Here is a 24,283-nt window from a genome sequence, read left to right as displayed (position 1 = left end):
GGTTTTGCTGTTACGAGCATGGCAGAAGAAGTCCTTACCATGTAACCTTTTGAGAGAAGAAATTGCACCTCTATCTTTTATAAAAGGGAAAGTTAAACTCAGAATCCATAAAGCAGACTTTCTCAGTCCAGTTGCAGCTATAGCCCTACTTGGTCTGGTAGCTAGGCTAATGGTGAAAGACGGTAGATGTTGCTTCATCATAAAGTCATAGAGTCATATACCTGACTTTATGACTCTTGGCTACTTGGGTTACTGTTACACAGTGTCTTTGCATTATAATTCTGCCACGTGCGGTTGCAGTGACTGCTGTACATAGAACCCTCGCTTCAAAAAAAAAGGTTCAACATGAATGTGCTCAAAATGTTTCAAAGCAATCTCCCTATTAAATGACAACATACGACACGTATCAAAACATCTGCACCCAGTGTTTCCTGTGTAAGCCCACACACAAGCAGCGCTGTGATGTGGTTCCTCATGGGCTGACGTGCATCAGAACATTGTGATAGGCCGCAGTTGTATTTCCCAGCTCTGGTGTGTGTGTGTGTGTGTGTGTGTGTGTGTCAGCTCTCCAGAAAATCAGCAGTTTTATCCCATTCAGTACTGGAATAGTGCGCAGTGGTGTTGAGTTGAAGTCAGTTTCCCCTTACCTAGGCCCCGACCCCGACTGGTTATCTCTGCAACACCGAACCTTAACCCTGGGCCGACGACATGGAGGGCAGCAGTATAAGACACGCAGCAGTAGAAACAGACTTCGACACAGGCCAGCTTCTGTGCCCTGATTGCCTCCCCAGTGTATCAGTGTCACTTTCGGTGCATCCGAGGACACGACGCAGCTTATGCGTTGCACTTTAGACCACGGCACGTCTTGTTTGAAAGTGGACATTTTGCCCTCAGGCTGGCGCTGGAGAAAGACTGACTGCCGCCACCTGCGAGGCATGAATGCGCTCAGAAAATTTCACGGCAATATTCCCTTGTGTTTTAGAGAAACGTTAGGGAGAAAAGGCTAAAGTATTATCAAAAAGAAGCAACCTCCATGGGACCATGAAAAGTCACAGCAAATTTAATTTAAACCTGACCATTATTTTTCGAGATACCTTGTCATGAAGCGAAATGTTAATCAAGTGTTTTGGAGCAGACGGTGGCACCTAAAGAAAGACCGGGAGGTCCCCAATATCCCGTGCGAACCAAGTTCCAGTATTAGCATTTATTCACATTTAAGGAATCTAATATTTTGTAAAATGTACCTTTATTTCTACTTAATATGTCTCATAAAGAAAAAGCGTTTCATGTTTTATAAATTTCACGACTGTGGCTCTGAGGCGTCTTGAGGTGCATCACACCTCAGAGAGTCACTGGCGGAAAACAGGTCCCCGTTGATTTGATGTAATGCTGATGTAACCAACATCATCGGTGACAAGTCAAGGCACCATCACTGCTGCTTGTCTGTGCTTGGCGGGTTATTATAGGCACAGGGTGACATCTTTCACTCGCAATTTGGATCATGCTGTATTGTTTTTTTTTCAGTTTCTGCCCAAACCTTGCAAATCCTAGCTGCCACTCCATGCCGTTATTGATTTACTGTTTATGACTGTAAATGTACTTGCAGAGCAGAAATGCGAGATGAAAATTCATGTTACTGGATTATATTCACTCCTAGATTATAATTTAGGCCAGTGTTTAGTGTTATAGTTTCAAATGCCAAAAGGTTTGATTGGATATTCTGATTTACAGGTAATCTGGAAGCTCCGAAGACCGGATTGGGCAAAGTTGTCACCGGTTTACTGATTAAAGAAGACATCGGGAGCAACTAAGAGTGAGAGGTCGGTAAGTCAAGACAGTAAAAACGACACATGGGTAAAAACGGAACACGTGTCAAGCTCAAAAAAAAGCTTGTTTATTTTATTTTTTTTCCACACAAGAAGCTCCAAATGAAAAGCTTTTAACATTTTCTTTGAAATGGAATCAGAAGAAACGTCACCTTCCTCATGTATTAACACTGATAAATATAGGGTTTCAACTAATCAAAACTGATCAGAAGAAAGGTTGCAGTTAGGAGCAAGGTGTCATGAAAGAAAAAGAAAAAAAAAAAACAAACCAGAAAAACATCATCGCCAAATGAGACCAAGAGAAATCTCCCCATCTGGACAGGATCTTTCTAAAGTAAATAGCCCTCCCCATTTTCACATCATTACAGCAGGCCTGTGGGGGTGGAACCTGCATTAAAGTGCAGACAGGGGCAGAGGAGGGGAAGCTTCAAGACCTGGATGGACTCCAGGTCTCGGAGGGAAACGTTCCTTCCCCTGCGTGAACCTTAGCTTATGCTCAGCACACTCGCACTGTCATTACTGTAGTACACTGTCAAAGTGGCTCAGTCATTTATTACTACTGTAGATGCAAACATTTTCATCATTGCATTCTTCTTCAGGTCTTACTGCGGGTTCACACTGTGAGCAACATGATTATCAAGTCATTTTTTTACTCCGATTGGGCGTTTAAATCAAAGCTTTTTACGCAGTGTTAACTATTTACTGATGAACAACTCTCTGTCTTTCCGGAAAAGTCACTGCAACTCTTCACTAAACCACAAAATGTCGATTTTACATTTCCGTTTGTGTTGAGATTAAACAGACAAGATACAACATGTTCATTTGTAATGTTCAGAGGTGCTGTTTCCCCCTGCTTCCAGTCTTTATGCTAAGCTAAGCTAATCGCCCCCTGGCTCCAGCTCCACAGTAAATGCACAGATGTGAGAGTGGTATCAATCCCCGCATCTTACTCTCGCTAAGGAAGTGAATTGAAGTGTATTTCTCAAAATCTCCGATTCTTCCTTTAAGCAAACTCAACTCATATTACACCTTCTTCAGACTCACCTGAGGGCTGGATCCTTAAATTATTGGCAGCCAATGATATTGGTGACATTGACTGTAAGCTACTGAAGTAGGGCAGCATCGAACGGTAATTTCTTTTTCAGTTTAGCTGCATATGATCTATATATGTATGTATTGAGCTGAAGAATCAGAGGTGGTGAACTGAACTGAACAACATTTTCAAATCGGATGTCTTAACACATTGGAGTCCGAATGAAGAAACAGATCATAAACAACATTTTGTGCTGTACCCATTGAGGGATCCGCATTACACTGATATGACTCGTATGGTTGTTATTTAGTTTACTTCAGTTTTTAAATGATATTCATTCGTGTTTTGTTTTTCATGCGGCTTTTCCTCGTATTTCGTAAGTTATTCCATTGTGCGAAACCACGTTGACAGTGTATCTATATATGGCACCAGGTTTAATCAGTTTACTGTTTTCTGCCCCGACGACGACGACCCTGTGAAGTCAAAAACGGTCAGCGTTTTGAAGCAATGTGCTCGACTAAATATAGGCTTTGTCTAAGAGTGCCCGAAGAACGCGTTCATTTCAGTGACTAATTTATATCTATTTTTTAGGTTAATCAGTGCAATGCAGGCATTTTTGTGTGGCTGTATTGTTCATTGTAAAGAAAAACCAAACTGTAAGACGGATAAAAGTTGAATTAAAAAATTTGTTTTTGATCCTCAGCATCTGTGGTGAAGTAAATGTAAAAATGGCAGCGGCTGATCTGGTAGTGGTTTGCTAACATGCTCACAGTGCAATGTTACATTTTCAAAAGCAACTCTAAAGACAAAGTTTAGCTGAGGCTGATGGAAAAGTCATTCGTTTTGCAGGTATTTGGTCATAAACCAAAGTATTGGACGATTCGAACCTTTGACCTGATGATGGCGCTAGATGAAATGTCAAAGTCATGAGGATGCCATGAAACCTGCATCACACTGTGTGCCAATCCATCTAGTTTCAATCTTGATTCAATTTACACAATCAAACAGCACAAATATTTGTAGGGCATACTTTTTTTTTTCTTTTTTGTTATACTTTAAAAGCAATTTCAGTGATTAAATCAAACATCAAAACTACCATTGATTATTTTTTTCCTACATCAAATAATTGTTTCTTAAACTATTCTGACTCTCAAGTAATGCTGCAGAAAGTCTGCTTGCTAGCTAACGAAAAATCGATTAATAAACTTGCGTCGTTAAGTTCTGCTGATTCGGTGTGACCCATCGACCAGGTTGCTCACAGTGCGAATGCGTACAACGTATCAAAGCACTAACAGATGAACTCCTCATCGAGCTCTTGGATCTCACTTCATGTTTCACCAGACCAAGCATCTGAATTTCACTCCTAAGTCTGAAGGGATTCCAACAGTCAGATCGTTGCTGTAACTTAAACACGTTCAACAGCTTAAAAAAAAGCAAAAAAAAAAGAAAGAAAACAAACCACGTTACTCAACCAGGCTGTCTGTCATCGCTGGCTGTCTCCAAATTTGTCTCCTTAAATTGCACACATGTATGGTATTTTGACAAAGGCATCAGTTTAGGCATTCAAACATCTTGGCACTGAGAAAAATGACCTGTGGAAAAACCAAAGACAAACCAGAAAAAAAAGAAAGAAGAAGAAGAAAAAAGAGAGACCTTGATATATATAATATTTCTTTCATTTTTGAGAGTACATTCGTCAGCCTTCCATGAGAGGAATTATTTAACTAATACAGTATGGTGCTCATGAGGGTCAGGGAGTGGGAAGAAGCAGCTTTAGAGAGGAAAACAAACATATTCAGTCTGGTAAACTAAAGCAACAACTACCAGAGCAGGCAGTAGTTTCCCTGTGCCAGGGAAGGAAGGAGGGGTGAGGCTAAAGAAAATGATCAAGTAACAAAGGCATCCCTATCACACTGTCACACCCCCACACCCCCCCCCAAACTCCACCAACACTCTGTGCTTAGATCCCTTCCTTCTTTCCGAGCCGGTCCACAGTAGTCCGCTAATAAGCTCTTGGCACTTTTCGGGCGTGAGAAACGTTTGAACGAAATGACTTTGAAAACGGTTGTTTTCACGCTTTCCTTCACTGTGCCGTGCTCTCGGTTCGCAGAGCTCCAATCACGCTTTGGATGTTTTCCTCGGGAACCTGGAGAAGACAGGGGGTTTTATAAAGCGGCCGACAGCAGCGTATTAGCGCTGCAGTTAACCTTTTTTTTTTTTTTTTTTTAAATCAGCAATTGATTTGTCAATTACGTTTTTTGATCGAACAGTGAAAGATTTCCATCACCACTGTCTGGAGCCCTAAGTGATGTCATCTAATGTAATTTACTATAAGATAAGGAAAATCAGCAAATTCTCACAATTGGAAACCTGGAGCCATCAAATGTTTCTGCTTGAAAAATGATTAATCAGCTATCAGAATCGTTTTTTTACTGTCGATCGACTAATATTTGCAGCTCCACAGCATGAGTGCGGTGTTAAATCAAAATGAACTTCATTGGTCGGTGCCGTTCTTACCAGGGCGTGGTCAAACTTGAAGGTGCTAATGTAGTAAGCTGGAATGTCCGCTGTTGCCAGGGGTTCTGATATCTGAGCCACGATGCCACACTCATCTGCAGAAAACAAAAAAAACGACACGGATTCTTGAATTCCCCTGCTGGAATTCATGCACTCTATCACGGGCTGATTTTCAGTTATCACTGTGTACAAGGTCACTTGAATGTGCAGTGAGTCCCTGCCACAGTGGTTCTAAACCCACAGCCCCATCAGATCAGCTCCCTTTCATCAACACCACCCGTCTTCTTTTGAATCGACTTCCTACTGGATGTTAGTTAACACGATTAATTACGAGTGGATGTTTTTACAATAATTATTTCATATAATCCAGTGTTCTAGGAGTTGTGGAAGTTCTGGGGCGGCTGCTTTTCTTGCTTTTCTTTTTTTACTTTCAGCGATCCAGTTCCTCTAGGAGTGTCCTGATAACTTTTTTTGGCCCCTTTATATTTACATAGCAGCAGAAGATAGGATATGTTAATTGAATATCTATCTGACACACTGAAATAAAAAGATGCAGCCTCCTAAATCTGGCAAATTACTGGAGTTCCTAATTCAAAACTATCAAGCATATAAATGTAAAATAATTGGTATGATATGGACGTTTAACCGGGGGAATGCGACTCCCTAAAACTGACATGACGCGATCAGCTAGAACGAGGAATTTTCACTTCAACAGATCGACGCTGACACTGGTTCTTAGGATGGACTGGTGACATGTCTAGTTTCCACTTATCTGCTCCCGTGCAAACTTGTTTTTGTGTGCTCTCAATCGCAGCGGGTGCTTTATTGGTTATTTTTTGTCAATGACTATGCTACGGATCAGCCTCACACAAATTTTGAATTCTATTTGGGGGTTTAATTTTCTTCCTAAACACAAATCTTTTCTTGTACATGAGATACAAGATCTCACACAGGATTCACACTTGTTAAAATAAAAGCTCCAAAACCAACATTACTATTATATACTATTATACCATTATTATTGTAAGAATTGACTGTATTGGCTGCTTCCTTGGAACACACAGGCAGGCAGTACAAATCGAAACCGGCAGAACAGATTTATCACCAGATGCTGATGCAGATTCAGCACTTCAACTCTGATCCTGACAGCTGAGAAAAGCTGTTAAATTTGATGCTAACTCCTGCTGAGAGTCGAAGTCATTGTAGTATGAAATTCTCTAAAAGTAGGTTGTTTAGTTGGAAACGGTGCAGCGGAGTTGGGGAAGTGCACATGAAGACATCGGTCTCAGTTTGCGACGAAGGGGCTGCAGCATCTGTACTATCAATCGTATCAATAATGAGTATAGCTATTTTACTGATACTATAGGATACATTGTGTTTGGAGATGGGTTAATCTCTGGTACTGTAACAGTAAACTCTGCCATTTGGACCAGCCTTCTGCCAAGAAAGTCAAAAAAAAACAAAACAAAAACTTGTTGCTCACCGAATCCTAAAGGTTGTCCCCCGATGCGAACCATTTTCCAAAGCTCACCAGAAGCACTGGTGAAGAGAACATTGTTTGGAAACCTTGAAGAGAAGAAAGGAATTAACAAATTAAGGGTCAATACAAAACTTAATATGCAGTAAAAAAATATCATAGTTGAGTTTATGAGACAGAATAAAAATCCAACCGAAATTACCCTTTTATTATCCCGTTTTTACATTTATTTTCAGTGGGTTTTTTACTATTGAGATGCAGGAAAAATCAACCTGGGAGTTGCATCGGGAATGCTCCTACATACTGCACTCACTATGCTACCCAGTACTTCAACTTTGGAGTGTTCAGGCGTTATTCTACGGTGGTTGGCCCTAGTGCTAACCTCGTAGTCACACTAGATAAAAAGCCTATATTGGCCACTTTTGTTGTGCTAACGGTTCGATATCATGTGAAACCAGATACAATCAGTGTATAGCTCCTATAAACTTACCTGTATCGATTGTATTAGTATTAGTATAGGATTGTATTTTGATGTAACTACCAGTGGTGGTGCAACAAATGGCAGACACCTGGCACAGTTAACAGAAGCTTTGAGGAAGTGCGGCACGAGAAGCTAACTATTAACCATCCAGCAGTGGGAGCCAAACATATGAACAGCAGCAGGTAGATTCTGTCACTACTGTCCAACCCACTGCACTGAATAAGAGAGCCACCGTAAAGTAGAATAAAATGGGTGACCTATTCCTTTAAGGCAACACATTAGGTCTTACATAAAACGTGGGGGCAAGGCTGACCTATATGCTGCATTAACGAAATAGGGACTGTAACAAAATATAATTTGTTCCAATTATTGTTGTACCTCCACGTGGCTTAAAGTCATGACTGACCCATATAAGGGGATGCCTCAATTATGGCTGGACAATGTATGATCCGATGTGCTAATACGGGAGCACCTGCATGGGATCTGCAGCCGTTCAGGTTTCTTTTATAGGCTTCCTGCTTAAATAGAGTCTACTGTGCAAAAGAGGGGGAGGCAGTGGAGAATAAATGAGTCAGACTGAAACCCACTGTGACTTAAGTACATTGTATATACCCAACTGCTCTGTTATTGCTTAGCAACAAACTAATCGCTCCATCAAACAACAATCATAAATTTGTTCCTCTTGCATAAACATTATATACCAGCCTAGTCTTGGCTATAAGAAAACGACATCTTGAGAGCGTGGTTAATAACGCAGCAGCAAAAATAATTATACTGTTGTATTGCGGGTGTTTTCTCCTACTCAACCTTTGAGTTGTCTGCTCGTCCATGACCAGAGAGATGTAGCCCTCGATCAGGGAGAAGGAGAAGAAGCGGATGTGGCTGGAGTCTTCGCTGGATGCTCCGGGCTCTTTTGGCCTGGGAAGGAAAGGACAGTGCTCAGTGTGGTTGGACTAGTGATGCAGAAATCACATTTTTCATACCCTGTGACCAGCCCCACTTAAAAGTCATGTTCAGTTAAGTTTCATGAATTTTCATTTTTATCCCGGGAACAATTAAGAGGCGAGCGCCAAAGCAATGGAGAACTTTTGCTGGCTGTGGAAATGTACTGTGTGGCAACACTGTAAAGGGCCATTTTGTAGATTTTTAACCTGATCTCTCTCTGTGTCCATCATGACGAAAAATGTTTTATACAAGGGGAGATAAAATAACGTGAACTCTTAATGAAGTGCACAAGGGCTGGCAGAGGTGGAATACAGATAAGAGGGTGAGTTGATTAATAAATACACTCTCAGCCAGTCACATCACTGGCTTCAAAGCACAGTGATGCATGACAACACTAGCTCAACAAATGGAAAGGCTCGTCTCCGGGAAATCACGTTTCTGTCTGGATGGTGCAGAGCAGCGCGACCGGAACCGCCATCACCACAGATCTGCAGCTGGAGGCAGCTGGTGTGGCTCTTTATGTAATTTAGACAACAATGATAGGTATGAATTACAAAAAATGCTGATGAAGCCATTCATATGATCACATCAATCCAATCAGCCTTAATACTACTGTTTCTGTTGCCATCGATTGTTACATTATGGCGTAAAAATGTGACACGACAACACTTGCACCGTTATGCATTTCAAGAGTAAAGCACAAAACCCCACTTTTGCACAAAGAAAGATGGAAGAGAGGTAATAACACACAGGATTAATGAGCGGCTATAATCTGACATGTCCTGCACAAGCAACACAATGCCGAGTTACAACCGACCAATCTGATGTGTGTAGAGGAGTGTGTGGTGGTTCTGTAGCAGCCTGGTGTCGCACAGTGTGATTTAAAGAAGACAGCGGGCAGCCGTGTGGAACGGTATCGCACTCTGGCGCTGGACTTCTCCAATCAGAAGCTGCAGATTTATCAACATTTGTGTCCCGCTGGTGCCTTCAGAAGGCGGCAGGGATTTAATGAGCTGAAGGAGAGGCTTTTCATTCAGTACAACGTGGATGTGGACAACAGATAGGGCAAGCATCGCTCATATGAACTGATAGATAAACGAAGACTATTTTAATGGCACTCCTGCTTTAACTGTAAATTTTGAATTCGAAAAACGTTGCTTGAGGAAAAGTCAGGGGATCACAAAAGTCAGTAGGATTCATTTTCTGGGGACCATAAATGTCATTCAGTATTTGTGAGAGTCCCGCTGCTAATGTGGCTAAAAGGCACTTTGCTTGTAGTAATGTAATTACAAATACTGGAACACAACAACTAAAAAGGAAAAAAGAAAAAAGCCAATGAGCTTCCTTGAGTGGTATTTTGGAGATAAAATCAAGTCCTAAAAAAAAAAAAAAACCTTAATCCAGCAAAACACACGAAGAACACATGAATGGACGTCTTTTCTTATTGTTCCCCTGTGCTTAATTTTCTCTCAGTTCAAACAGGTATTATGGGTAACATCCGGCGACTGATTCATACATCCCAAGAGGACATTCGCCATGATTCCTCAGTTTCATACACTAAATCCTTAAATTTTCAGCCTAGAGTGGTGTGCCACGCTGGTACCGCATGAAAAAAGCCTTCGTTTTTTAAAAGAACAAGCTGCTTCTTACCCCCCAGAGTAAAACATGACGTCCATGAGCAGGGTGGCTACAGAGGGCAGTGTATCTGGGTCCAGGCTGGTCACACAGAACATGTTGCTGGGACTAGATAAAGGGTGAATGATGGGACGGGGCACTGAAAAACAAAAATAATCAAACGCATGAGGCAGCAATATAGCTAAGAAGCATGACCATAGTGAGCATTCAGTCTCACCACATTTTTGAAAGCTGCTACCTCAAAGGTCAGACAATGAACTTCAGAGCTAAACTTCAAAACCAACATGTACACAAAGTCCACAAAGTGCTGAGAAAAAGGAGAGTTTGAACATCAACAGTTCCATCACTACTATGGGATATGGTTGAAAGCCTAGAACAAGCTGGTATGTGATCCCAGCGCTAAGATTGTTTTGTGAAACAGCTTTTCTCCAAGGTCAACAAACTTTCAAGCTGTAAATGCGTGTTACGAAACGCCAAACACTTTTGTTTTGCCCAATGTGATGAATATTTCTACAGACTATATTTTGTTAAACGTGACAGTTTTATAGGTTGGAATAATAATGTACACTGCCAGTTCACTTGGATCCTCAATTACAACAAAATCCCTGAATACATTTGCCATTTGCTTTTCATTGTGGTGTCGACTAGAAACTGTGCAACAGACAGCTTGGATTTGATTCATAGCCTCTGCACCAGTGCACTTCCATTGCATACTGAATTTGCAATTTTCAAAATTTTGCTTTTATAAAAAAAAAAAAAGATACACAAACAAATGTTTACACCTACCAAGTTTTGGCTTTACAAATCCATTGGTGACTCCCAGATTGTGTGCAGCGACGGTCTCCCCGTTGACCACCCGAAGCAAAGTGAATTCGGAAGACAGCGTGTGCATGACCATTGGCAGGTCTCGCTCTCGAACCTGAAGACAAAAAACGAGACTTCCTACATTTCTCAAAATGGCTTCTGATAATCTCCAGAAAAGGGGCTTTGACTGTTCATACTCCGCACGTACAGGAGGAAAGGGACGCGTCCGAGTTTGAGGAAAAGCAACAGTTGTATTCTGTATACTCAGCACAGCTCATAGCTGCACCGTGAGCTTTATATAGTTGGAGAAAATGATAAATGTATCTCTGCCTCCGCTGCATTTCTTTGTGTATGATGGCTGAAGGCCGGTTTAAGGTCAGACTGTTTCCTGCAATTTGCAGCTAACCAGGAACTATGCCTGCGGGGTCAGGTCTCACTTCACCACTACAGTACACACAGTACAACACCTGCCTCGGCAGAGCCGGGCAGGATGGCGAGGCGACATTATTTGAGTGGAACCTTTCGAACACAGAGGGAATACAAAATGGCAAAGAAATGCATTAGGACAGCATTTTAAAAACACAGTGAAGGTCAACAAAAGACATTCAGATTCATCGTTTGGGGACCATAAATATATATTTCATGGAAATTAGTTTTGGAGATGCCTCGTCTTGGAGCAAAGTAGTGGCAAATTTCATAGCAGTCTGGCCGGTAGTCTTGCTGTGGACCACAGTGTTGGGCAAATGGATGGAGGAATGGATGGACGGACTGACATTGTTACATTAGGCCGCTCTGCTACTGGGGGGGGGGCAACATTGAAAAGAAAATGGAAAAAAAAAAAAAAAAGGGTGCAATGCTAATGGTTTTTGGGTGATATTGTGTTTTATTGTGGATTTTTTTCCTCAAATATAATGTCAAAGGGGTAATTATAAAATTTCTACTGCTGGTTTACTTTATATGTGTTTCATACAACGTTTCTGTCTAATAAACCTTCATTGCCTCTCTACTGTACACGATGAAATGTAATTTAGACAAAATCCTCTGAAGTTCCCCAGTCTGTTTCGGAGTTTCACTTTCAGAGGGCCAGTTTAAAAACACTTAATAAATTATGTTAATTATTTTTTTATTATAATAAAAATATGATTATAAGTATATTCATTAATTCTGCAATATCCTTTCATTTGTAATTCATTGGCTTCTGCATTCTGAAAATACTTTAATCAGATTACGACTGAAGTTATTGTAAACTGCTTCATCGTAATACAGCCTACAATGAGCAGTTAAAGCTTTACAACCCCACTAAAAGATCTTTTATTTAGTAGTCATGCCGGCCGGTACCTAGAAACATTAAATATAATGGAGCCGAGTACATTGATAGGAGATTAATTTGGACTTGAATCAATAGATAAAGCCTTTGTTGTCTCTCAACAAATCTATTGTTCATGACACAAAGGTGATCCCCGGAGCTGGTGAAGTACATTTATATTTGAGTACCAGAGTGTTTCTTTATTCAGGGTGACAGTTTTTATACTTCAATTGAATTTGTGTGTGTGTGTGTGTGTGTGTGTGCGCGTGTTCGTGCGCGGGGGGCACGCGGGAAGCAGAAGAAGTGAAGCAGAATGTGAAGTTGCTTGTGAGAAGCTGGTGTGTAGCTGCTCTGAGCTGCTTGCCTCAGTCAGGATACTTAAGCCTCTGTCTAAATGAGTGCATTCATCATTTGGGTCAGGCTTTACCGCTTTATGTAACACAAAAGATCCTAACAGTGGAAAAAAAAAAGAAAACACAGATCTTAAGCTGGTCTGTCTTTTGGTCTGCTCAAGAGATTCTGTAATACAATCCGACGCAGTGTGAGACGAGGACGGGTGGCGGTGGTGGGCGACAGGGTGAACACAGCAGGTTTTTGCCTCCTTTTATCTAAAACGCCGATAATTAGGATCGTGGGTAGGGGCAGCCAGTGTTGAGACAGGAGACGGGCCCGGCTATGATACCTGGAATTCCAGAAAGAGCCGGAGCTGCTGATCCCCTTTATGTAACAGATAATCAGCATTGACACAGGTTTTTTTTCCTTTCATTTTCATAAACATGCCAGAGCTGTTCAGCAGACCTTGTTTTTCCACTAGAGCAAGGCAATAAAAAAAAATAAATAAATAAATAAAAAAAGACTCCCTGTGGCCAAAAAGGCTTCGGTATGAGAGGGGATTTCTTCCTAAATCAAAGGAAGTGGGGCTGTGGAGGGTACATTATATCCAAGGTTATTGCTTTTTCGTGTCAGGTATGTGGACGTAAACAATTGTGTTGCCAGTTGTTGCATAATAGACAAATAATGCGACTTTTAAAGCATGCTGTGAACCTGATCTTAAACAAATACGATTAGCTTCCTAACTGCACCCAGTGCTGTTAGTGGTCAGTGATGCGTGTGAAGTGAAACAATTCAAGAAACTTAGCTTTGAGTTCTCATTTAATTTGTCCAGGTTTCTATTGTATGGGATACTGTATTGTTTGTTATTTTCCTTGTAATGTCTGGATTTTCTTTTCTTTTCTTTTTAAATTCTATTTTTGCTGATGAACTTGATTTATTTTGTTGTTAAATTCAGTCTGGAAAGAAAAATGCCATTAAATTTACATCCCTCCCTCAAAAAACTGAAGGGTCGATATGTCACTGTAAGAAGTAATTTTAAAGATTTTTATGAAATCAAACCCGTTTTTAGTATTTGGTCAGCATTTTTCTGTTATAGCCATTCAATGTATTTACATTCTGTAACGAACTCTTGTGTACAGTCGTTGTCATTGTTAGTGTCGGCGCCTGTCATTCCTGAGTGGGATATAAATTACCTTCACACACACACACACACACACACACACACAGGGGATTCACGTGAAACGATGCATGTATATAAGCCAGTTTTATTGTCTGTAATGTTATTTGTAAAATGAAAGCCTCGCAGTTCACTGTTCTCTCTGCTACAGCTGTACCGGAGCTTCACATTAAAGAGCAGTCAACCGGTGAAACACAGGGTGGCTTTTGTTGTGAAGCAGCCACAGCCATATCATCTCGCCCATTACACAACGCGGTTATCATTGAACACAGAGACAGACAGTGGAGAAGAGATCTGTCGTTTAGCAGTTTCTGTCGACTGGATATACTTGGTACCACTGTAAAATCTTGTTGCCATTTGAGTCCATAAACTTCCAATTACTGCACTGGCATTTTTATTCTCCGGTTTTATCTCTTTTATTCGATCTTAGCGTATTTTTTTTAATCTCCTATTCCATTTTATTTTTAAATCCAATTTAGATGTGTCTTTTGTGTTGCCTTGTGTTTCTTTGATATCTTGTCTTGATGCCTTTTATGTCTTATGTAATGCACTTTGAGTTGCCTCCTTGGTAAAAGGTGCTATACAAATAATTTTGCCCAGCCTTTTAATCCTACAGGATATACTGAGACTAAGAATGTATATTTTGGGGGGATTTTTTTTTTATTTTGCTGAATTTCCCATGAGTGCGGTTGTGATTGGTGTCACGAACCGTACATATTTTCTGCCTACTGGAGATCATGTTGAAGATGTTCATTTAAATGAAAAAAGTTTCACGCACAATACAAAAGTCGTACTGGAACGTTGCTATCCACACTCACCAGAATGAAGTCCGTCTGATACGTCGACAGCATGAAAACAGAGATGTTGTGATCTGCCAGCGGCGCAATGACCGATTTCGCGATTTTGGTGACTCCGATGGGTTGCGAATTGGAGGCGTTGCCGCCCCCCGACACCACGTTAAGGGCCAACCACGTGGCATCAGCGACACTGATGTGCTCTGACTGGGGCAGCTCTGGAATGGACAGACAGTCAAGTCAGAAAGAGGCGAAGGGGACGTACACGTCTGCAGCAGTTCTGTCACAAAATTAAGCCACAAGCCTTGAGAAGAGGTTATTTCCACTGATCTCGGGACTGGCTAAAAAGGTCACAACACAAAGTAAGCAGTGTCAGGGGACTTGCAGCTTTTGTCACGGTGGCGGTAACACAGTTGTATTTATAATGCACAACAGTGACTTAACATGTGGCCAGTTCATGAAACTTTTTTATTCTAGTTGTTTGAACATTTGATGCCTTCCGGCTCGTTCCTGGGAAGAACGCACAGGTGACGATAACGTATGGAATAAACAGAAAAGACACTGGGCAGTTAAAATGAGCAACCAGCATGAGATATGACTGCTACTTATTTTTTATGTCCACTAGTTCCTGTTTGTCATCTTTTATGCTGATACTTTTGTTATAAGAAATACTGAGCACTATTTGTGATGCCATTTCTTTACCTGGAATTATAGAAAATACAATATTATTACTCCACCCTATGTTAGAGTCAGTGACGGAGCATCAGCCCCAGACTCTGTACCGGACAAGCTTTTCTGCCTGTCCTAGTAAATTCCAGTCTAGCCGATGGTACTCACTCCTGTTTGACTACACTGTCTGAACAGAAATGAAGGATACAGTAAAAAAAAACCCAATTAATTCTAATGAGAGATTTTGACCTCCTGACCAATGATTTAAAAAAAAAAAAAAAAAAATCGTTTTTAAGAGGGGGTTGACCTACAACAGAAACTCAAATTCCAAACTATGAAACTTTTGTACGAAGAAAAAGAACATTGTACATCTTACTAATTAAAAATTGAATTAATAATAATGTAACACTACATTTTAACACTTGTCATTATGCCATCAATTGTGGCTTTAACTGACAAATGATCTCTGGGGAATTTGGTGCAGAGACACCACAGCTATGAGCACTTTACACCTCCACGTCCTTTAAATGGACTGGATTGACATTCTAATAGTCACCTCAGCGTTTAGCGTTCATGTAGATGGATATACAGTTTACGGTCCACATCAAGATCAAGAAATGTAGTTTCGGCCTCTTTTGGAAGTTTAAAAAATGACATTGCTTGCTTGAGTTTCATAGTTTAGTTTCATCAGAAAAACAGGCACTAACACACTCAGAGCCAGTCACCAGTAGAAAATACCTGAGCCAGTTATGCAACAAATAGCCTGTCGTCTCCAGGGTAACCAAGGAGGGTCACCCTGGAAAAGGATGTGTAATGACATGGATTCACTCACTCAGCCAACCACAAAACACGCAGAGCTGCAGCTTGGCCCTTACACCCGTAATGACAAAGTGTGCTCAAAATATTGGCAGCTAGCGCTACGTGGTCCTGGAGAGAATCAGAGACTCCACAATGTGATCTTTTCCTGCTGCCCAATCTATGGTTGCCACAGTGACTTTTAAAGATCCAGGAAGCGAGGCCCACCTTTAAAGCCCTCCTCATCGACGATAATGGTGTAGTCCTCCGGAGTCTCTGTCAAACTGAAAAACTTGCATCTGAATAGGAGGGAGAGAGAGAAAAAGAGAGGACAGATCAAGTATATTAATTCATGATAAAAAAAGGGGGGGGGGGTTGTCTGTACTGCTGTCTCGACTACATTCGTCATGACTCAGGTCAGCTCTACTGCTCCCTGAAGCGTTCATAAAGTACACGTCAAATTGTCTGTTTGCAGAATTAAGGGGACAGATTCATATGAAAGCCTCCGACGATGAGATGTGCGGGGCCCAACACAAGGCCGCATCTACGCCTGTAAATGTCTTCCTTATCATTTTATATTGAATATCAGGCTCATAGCCGGGTCATCAATAAAACACACTGCTGCTCCGCCTCCAGTATAAGCCTCCCCAGCACAAAGCAGGGCAAACCTCGCTGTGGGAGGAATCTCAACCATCAAGAGATTTTCCCTAAATCCATAAACATAGGGCTCTACGTTATGACCTGACATTATTATTAAGATAAATGATCAGATTTACCTCGATAACGATGAATGAACAACATTAGAGCTTTATTGGGCAGTTTCTACTTCGTGAGCAGTTTAAACTGTGAAGTACAGAAAGCTGGTCTGGTCAGGTTTGTGTAGTCCCTGATTTAAATCATAACTGTGCCAATCTTACATTGTATTTTATTTCAGTTATGTTATGTGCAGCTGCTTGTCTTTGCTAAACATCTGAATAGTCTGACTTCTTCTGTTAGGGTTTTGTAGAAAAACATGTTTATATTTTTCAGTGCCAGTATTCAAAAAGTATAATTTTGGTATCAGTACCAAAACACTAGTTTTAAATTTCCATTATTATTGAAAAATGTCTAATAACAACCACGAATGTTTCTGTGTTTCTCATTAAATAAAGGAAATCCATTTTGTTAAGATGACCCTTTTCTAAAAAACTGTACGTCACAACTTTCCTCTGGTGCGTCTAAGGTTTCTTTGGCTGACTTTGTCTGAAATTCAATTGTCAAGATTGAATTCACCAAACCAAAAATGTTCTAAGATTGTAAAGGAAAAAAATCAGCCTGAAATCACGTCCAGCAGACTTTCTTAAGCACAAAGGAAAGCGGTGCATTGGAAAAGCACAACACTCCTGTGATAATCACATTCTTTACAGGTCAGCGGTTGAATGCTCGCACTTCATATTTGGCTGAAAGGTGTGAAGAACGACGGGTGAACAACAGCACGACTCAGCAAAGCTCTCTATGGAAACAGCGGCACTTTCTCTTGGAATTAAATGAGCTGTTAACTGTCACTTTGACTTGCAGTGTGTTTTGTTGAGCTAGGACATTAGGATGATGAGCCCTGGGTTTTTTTGTCTCGTGTCTGGGCAGATAATACTCCTCTAAATCAAGATCATGTCGTTATCAGCGCTACTTAATGACTTACTTTATTCTATGACAGCGTCTATCCGGATCAGCAATGAAACAGCAAATCACTGCAGAGATTCTGTATATTACCCGTCGCCGAGAGGGAGATCACTGAACATTTAGCCTGCATGTTTATGCCAGGAACCTTACAGGGAGTATTTAGATAAATTCATAGTGTAAGGCACTGCACTCCGACGCCACTCACAGCCTTTGACAAAACATGGAAAGATCAAAGCAAATGTCTTGTGGATTTATTATCAGCAAAAATCACAAAACGTTGCAAAACTAAAACCGTCCTACTCAAATTCATTTAGTTTCAGAGTGGATGATGTAAGTTAGCACGCTGAATTTATCTCACTCGTGTTGTCATGAGGAAAACACCTTCATATCTTCAAATCTCCACTATTTATAGTTAAGGCTGAGACACTGAAATGCATTCGTGGCATCAAGTATCAAAAAGTATCGGAAGTAGGAATCAAATGCCTGATTAGATTCTGAGGCTATTTACTCTTTCATAAGATATATCCTGATTTATAGTGGGAACCGGTTTTTTGTTTTTTTTAAACTTTAGATTATGTTTTATCAAATGCTAAAGTTGTATTAATTTACTTTTTTATTTGGCCATTTGGCGGCTGAAAAGACAATACTGATATAATCACCTCCTAAAGCTGTCAGCAAAACGGAAACTTATTTGCACATCCAGCAGACACGGAGAAACATTAGTACTCATTTGGAGTCCTGCTCTCACCACCTGACGAATGTCACAAAATATATGACTCCCAATCTACTGGACGCTCCGCTGTGTTCACCAGCTAGTCGCTAACTCTATCTGTCGGTAATTCGGTGCAGGGCACGTAGTTCACAGTGGGTTTTACCAGAGCTACCTGCTGCTGATGGACACGACGGGTGATGAGAGCTTTTGTTTGTGGGCCTGGAAAACCAAAACAATGAGCTAAGAGAGGCTAAAAAGCTCAGCGGCGCTGGGGGGAGCTGCAGAGTTGGTTGATAAGTCTCTGTAGGTTTGTATATGCAAGTGACACTTTTCACCGTTCACACTGTCATTTAATCCATTGTTTATATTAAGATGTTGATTAGTACTGTTTTAACAATGATGCACTGAGCAGTTTTGGCATATACTGTTAGATGCAAACAAATTGGTTAAAAAATGGTGATATTCCCTTAAGGTACTGAAAAAGGTGTATTGGTATTGTACTGGTACCTATAAAAATCAATATTTTCCACATGATACAGAGCCATGTACATATATCCAGTCAACAAATGTGAAATTTCATTCAATGAATAAAGGGCAAATAAGGAGCACACATTGACCTCAGTTGGCTTAACTTTGAGGTATAAAATGTAATCACAGCATCCTAGGTTTGAATTCTGTCTGGTCCAAGGGGCTGCTTGGAGCACAGTTAAGAGTTTTCCGGTAATTCTCATTTTTTATCTTTGTGCAAGTCATAAGTAGTTTTTCCCCTTCATTTTATGCGTTTTGTTAAATAAATAACATCAGTCAGTTGTTGTGAAAGGCATGGAAAAAGAGACAAGACAGACAAAATGAGAGATGTGATGGTAACAACTGCAGAAGAAAAATGGACTGGAGTAAAACAAATCAGCACCTAAGCATGCATGCATTCAGTGGAGAAAGGAGGCACAATACAACATTATGATAAAAGATGAAAGTAAGTTGTTTAATGGGCTTATCAAGGAGCAGGCACTTAGGTTTGCCAAGGTTCTTGCTTCAACAAAATAAGGTGGAGGACGAGAGCGTGGGGAGGTCAGTCAGAAAAAGAAACTAGTTGCAAAACCAGTGTCATCTGAGGGACACTCATGTTCTGTAGTCAAATGATACGAATTTGCGTAATCATTAATGAATGGCTGCCATGACCACACAAACATCCAGCCTCAGACAGGGTGCACCACTTTAGAAAAGGCCGCAAACACCAGATCCAGCGTCCAGCTGAGCCTGGGACGATTTGACAAGAGCCTTTCAGGGTATGACAGAATTCATTCAATCAAATCTCTGCCACTGAATTTCCTTACATTTACCGCTGACTTCACCAAAAATGTGAGAGCAAACTTTAGTCTGAACTGATGCTCATATTCATATTACTTTACTGGCCTGAACACCACGGGGGGGGTTACGACAAAGCCAAATCCAAAATGCAAAAGCTAAAATTACAGGAAATACAAGGCAATCGTTTACAAGCGCTGGGTTTACTTAACACCCAAATCCAGAAATTAAAAAGCCATAACTGTTTCCGTTATGCTGCATACCAGCAAAGAAACTAGACTGAGTTCATAATCACACCCACAGACTGGACACAAACAGCAAAAGCATCAAAACACAAACACACACACACACACACAGTAGATGCAGATGCAGTCAGAGACCAGCTCTTTGAATGTTAAATTATAGGTGGATGAAAATTTGATGTCTCCCGCGGAAGAAGCCGTGTCGGCTGAACAGTGGTTAGCGCAAGCAATTACTGCTCTATGTTACGAGATCAACTATAATGGACCTTACATACAGGTCAAAGGGACACGTCATTGTCTGATCAACTCTTAATATCATCTATCATTGTTTTGCTCTCCATTTCCTGGTACTTACATTGACATCTCAGTTCACTGACAATGAGCCTGCAATGGCTGATAAAGGACAAGACCAAGAGGTTTTTGACTTATTTAGCAGTTGCTGACGATTGACTGTATCAAAGCTGCAGTACCGTGTGTGGAAAAAACAAAACCACACAAGTTGGTTTAAAAAGCAAAGCCGCACTTATCGTGTGTTTACCTCCTCACTTACATCAACACAGCAGCTTCTGCCTCTCCTGTTACAGACGCTAAATATGTGGTTTGACACTTGGGTCGCGATGCCCAGAGCTCCTTAGAAAAGAACAACATGACGACTCAAATCGCACTGTGCACACACTGAGGGGATCCCACTGATGAACGGTAGCCAAAGTGTGTAAATGTAATCAAACGTGGGGCACACATCCAGCCAAGAGGGGCTGAGGGTGATGAGATTATGCTGTTGGGTTGAGGAGCTGGAACAATTAATTGATCGTTCGATTGACAGAATATGAATCAGCTACTATTTGGATAAGTCTTTTTTTTTTTTTTTTTTAAATCCAAACAAAAATGTCCAACACTCTCTGTTTCCAGCTTCTCCAGTATAAGGATCTGCTGCCTTTCTCTGTTTCGTATGATTGTAAACCAAATGTCTTTGGGTTCTGGACGGTTGGTTGGACGGAGCAAGACTTCTAAAGACGTCACCTTGGAAACTGTGCCTTGGAAAGTGTGATGAGCATTTTTCCACTGTTTCAACCGATCAAAAACAATAATCAGCAGATGAACTGGTAGTTAGAGTGAACATTAGTTATAGCCTCAGGGTCATTGTAATGGCATCAGGTACTCAGTAATCTGGAAACTGTGTTTCATCAGTAACTTCCTTCTCTCCAGCTCACAGGGAGAGTTGGTTACCGGTTCACTGCCACACTTGGGCTAATGACTGACCCTGCCTGCCATAAAATAGCCGGGGAGGACACCGGCCAGTGTGTCAGTGAGGTGAACTCGTTTGCTTTGGCTAATATTAATAGACCGTGGTGGTAATAAGACAACAACAACAACAACAACAACAACAACAACAACTGCACAACAGAAGTTGACGAGTGTGAAGGCCTGTTGTTGTGTCCCTGCCTGGGCCGTTGTTTAAATGAAAGTTTCCTGATGCTGAGCAGGATACACGTTTGTCTGGTGTGGTTCTAATATTCCTAATAGAGGTGCAAACGGGCTGCACACACTCCTACACACACGCACACGCGCACACACACACACACACACACACCCGCTGGCCTCGACCCAGCTACGGACGGCACAAAGCTACAAAATGACACTACGGAACGAGGACAGGCCTGGGAACCGGTGGCAGAGACCGAGCACGCTCCGGCCGCCCGCGGAACAACACCTGCATCTGCGTCGCTGAAGCGTCGGTACGACTACAGGAACTGGCCGCGGGCAGGCACGAACGAACGAACGAACGAACGAACGCCGCTGCCTTTTCCCAACAGAGGCACACGGACACACGCAGAGCCCGGCGTTAGTCTGCCGTAACGTTACCCACGGCGGGTGCCCTCGCGGTAAACGCGGACGGCACAGGAGCCGGCGAGGAATCACAAATGACACTGTGTATTTTTCACGTACCTTGTTTTGGAGGCCAGGAAGGCGAGTTTTATTAATCCGTGAGTGCAAATCTGGATCCCCTCTTTCTCTATACTCGCCACTTTCAAGCTATGCTCTAAAATGTGAAGCTCCATCTTTTACGTCTTCTCATTTGAGGAACGACTAAAATGTAAAAAACCTAAAAGGTACTTTCAAATAAGATGCATAAATAAATAAATAAACACACTCTCTCTCTCTCTCTCTCTCTCTCACACACACACACACACACACACACACTCACTCTCGCTCTCTCTCTCTCTCTCTCTCTCTCTCTCTCCCACACTCACACACTCATACACACACACACACGCAAGCACGCACGCACGCACTCGTGCGCACACACGGCAGCAGGCTAAGGCGTATTAAATGGAGAAAGAAAGAGGGAGGCAGGGCTGGAATAAAGAAAGCAAAGAGGTAAAAACGGACCCTGCTGTCAAACCTGCGACGGAACCGCTCACACTTCTGGTCCGGGGGTTTTCAACGTAAAAGTCTCAAAGCGCAAAGCTAGCGGAGAGTTCGTGGACGAATGAAGTCTAGTTATTAATGCACAGGGGGCGTCTTCCACTTTTTCCAATCGCTCCTCAGCAAGTATGGCTTATTTTATTTTAATTTTATTTTACCCCCCCCCCCTTCGGAGGCATAAAATTTGTATCTACCTACAGAGCAAGTGTCAGCATGTGTATATAACATCCGGATTTGGAGGCAAAAACAACAGAAACTGCATAACAGTACCCCCCAAAGATCATTAATTAAAAATATCTTGTGTGTTTAAAACCCGTTCGAAACCCTCGGCGCAAAAACAACAGTTCACTGTTTCACAGCTGAGCTACGTGCCGCCCGTCTCAGCTAGCGGCAGGGACCTTCTGCTCAGAGCCAGGAAACAGTCTAGCACAAAACACCCCAGAAAAGTGCCCGTAACACCCTGGTTGTACACTACAGTTTGTTTGTTTTTTTGTTTTTGTTTTTACGAACTAAACCGTGTTAACTGGTGACTTTTATTTGCGCTAGTAGGTGGATTTTTTTTCAAGCGCCGGAAAATAGCGAGGCTAGCCGTTTCCCTCTGTTCCCGGTCTTTGTGCTAAGCTAAGCTAACCAGCGGCCGGCTGCGGCCTTATTTTCAACGGACAGATACGAGGGCGGCACCGGTCTTCTTCTGTGTAACAACCAGCACCGGAGAGCGACTACGCGTATTTCCCAAAATGTCAAACTATTCCTGCAACAATACTTACAGTTGTGTTGAGTGTATTTCCAGAAACCTCAAAGACCGTAGTGCGATAAGTAGATTAGTTCACTAATCGGTCAAACTATATGAATCTAAAAACTACTGGGCAACTTTGATAGTCGATTAATTGCTTCGTCGTTAGCTCCATCCATTCTTTGTTTTCAGAATCTGCTTTTAGTTTTTAGGTATTTGACCGTTGGTAGGACAAAAACGAGCATTTGAAGACTGGGCTTCGGACATTTTTGACTATTTCCTGACATTTTATAGACCAAAAGATGAATCAGTCATTTTAGAAAATAATGAACAGATTAAGCAATGATGAAAGCAACTGTTTGTAACAGCCCTAGGCTCTTAACCATCCGGATGAAAATAATATTACTGCACAATGAATGAATTGTAATGACTCTGCTTTCTGTCCGTTGAGCTGGAATTATATATCTCGTGGCTTTTTTTTTTGTACGACACAATAAACATATAAAATGATATAAAGTAATATCATTATAGAAACATGGTGAAACAACATTTAGACCATTTTATTGGTAGATTAAATGGTAACACTTTATTTTATGGGTATGTTTAGTTTCTTAATAATTTCCTAGTAAGTATAAGCCAGTACGATTATAGGGAAAATATCGTTTAGTTGTTTTAAGTAGAGTAACTGTATAAGTGGATGTTGATTTCAAGAGGGATCTCCCTGAAAGAACAGGCCCATTTAAATATATCTTGCAGAAAATGCAATCTAACAGCGAACTAAAGAAATCATATGAGAAAAATCCCAACAATTAAAGAAAAATATCTGCTACCAGAGTTTATTATGTCAGTATTTCTAAAATCCTGGCTACCGCCCCGATGACGATAATGTTGACTACATCTAGGCTACACAGACAGACAAAGAGCACTTTGTTAAAAAAAAAACACAGCCCATTCATTTGAACGGTGATAATCCATGATTCATAGTGTTTCCATTCCCGTGCCTTTATTGTGAAGAAAAACTGTGAAAGCGGAAGCGACTCGCTAACCGGCTCCCCGCAGCTTGTCGGACCTGTTAAATGGGAGCGCAGTGGACCGCTGGTCCCCATGTTTGCTCTCCGACTGGAATAGTTAGCAGCTGGTCGGAGTGAAACAAACAACTTGCCATTCAAACGGAGGGGGCGGGTCTGCAGCGGAGCGGGGCTTCATGGGAAATGTGGTTTTCCAGCGCACTTGTATGTAGGCGCATGCAGTACAGTGCACTGCACGTTGAAATTAAAGATTAGGATAGAGCGCTTGTCAGACCCCCCCCCAAAAGAATAAGCGGTATAGCTAATGGATGGATGGACATTCATTATATTAGTTTATATCGTCCACACGTAGTGCAAATTCCCAAATAACGTTGTGTTTAGTCGA

General features: G+C 41.5%; 1 protein-coding gene across 1 annotated transcript; it reads right to left on the bottom strand.

The window, feature by feature from the left end:
- Positions 1-1,870: 1,870 nt before the first annotated feature.
- Positions 1,871-21,893, bottom strand: castor2 (cytosolic arginine sensor for mTORC1 subunit 2). The gene is made up of 9 exons (XM_040150710.1): positions 21,658-21,893; positions 16,021-16,091; positions 14,353-14,546; positions 10,701-10,833; positions 9,930-10,053; positions 8,142-8,252; positions 6,860-6,942; positions 5,377-5,471; positions 1,871-5,005 (listed from the first exon to the last, which is right to left on the bottom strand). The coding sequence occupies exons 1-9, from the start codon at positions 21,768-21,770 to the stop codon at positions 4,943-4,945; spliced, it is 987 nt and encodes a 328-aa protein (XP_040006644.1). The 5' UTR covers positions 21,771-21,893; the 3' UTR covers positions 1,871-4,942.
- Between the last annotated feature and the right edge of the window lie 2,390 nt (positions 21,894-24,283).

Source organism: Xiphias gladius, chromosome 17 (genome assembly GCF_016859285.1).
Source record: "Xiphias gladius isolate SHS-SW01 ecotype Sanya breed wild chromosome 17, ASM1685928v1, whole genome shotgun sequence".
In the NCBI taxonomy this organism is placed as follows: Eukaryota; Metazoa; Chordata; class Actinopteri; order Istiophoriformes; family Xiphiidae; genus Xiphias; species Xiphias gladius.
This window is presented reverse-complemented; position numbering and strand designations above follow the sequence as displayed.

Bases quoted from the DNA above. Each gene is read 5' to 3' on its own strand.
- castor2 (XM_040150710.1), bottom strand. From the start codon at position 21,770: ATGGAGCTTCACATTTTAGAGCATAGCTTGAAAGTGGCGAGTATAGAG. The intron at 10,834-14,352 runs GTGAGTGTGGAT...TTTTGTCTTCAG, and splicing joins ATCAGACGGACTTCATTCTG to GTTCGAGAGCGAGACCTGCC. The intron at 5,472-6,859 runs GTGAGCAACAAG...TGTTTTCTGCAG, and splicing joins GGGACAACCTTTAGGATTCG to ATGAGTGTGGCATCGTGGCT.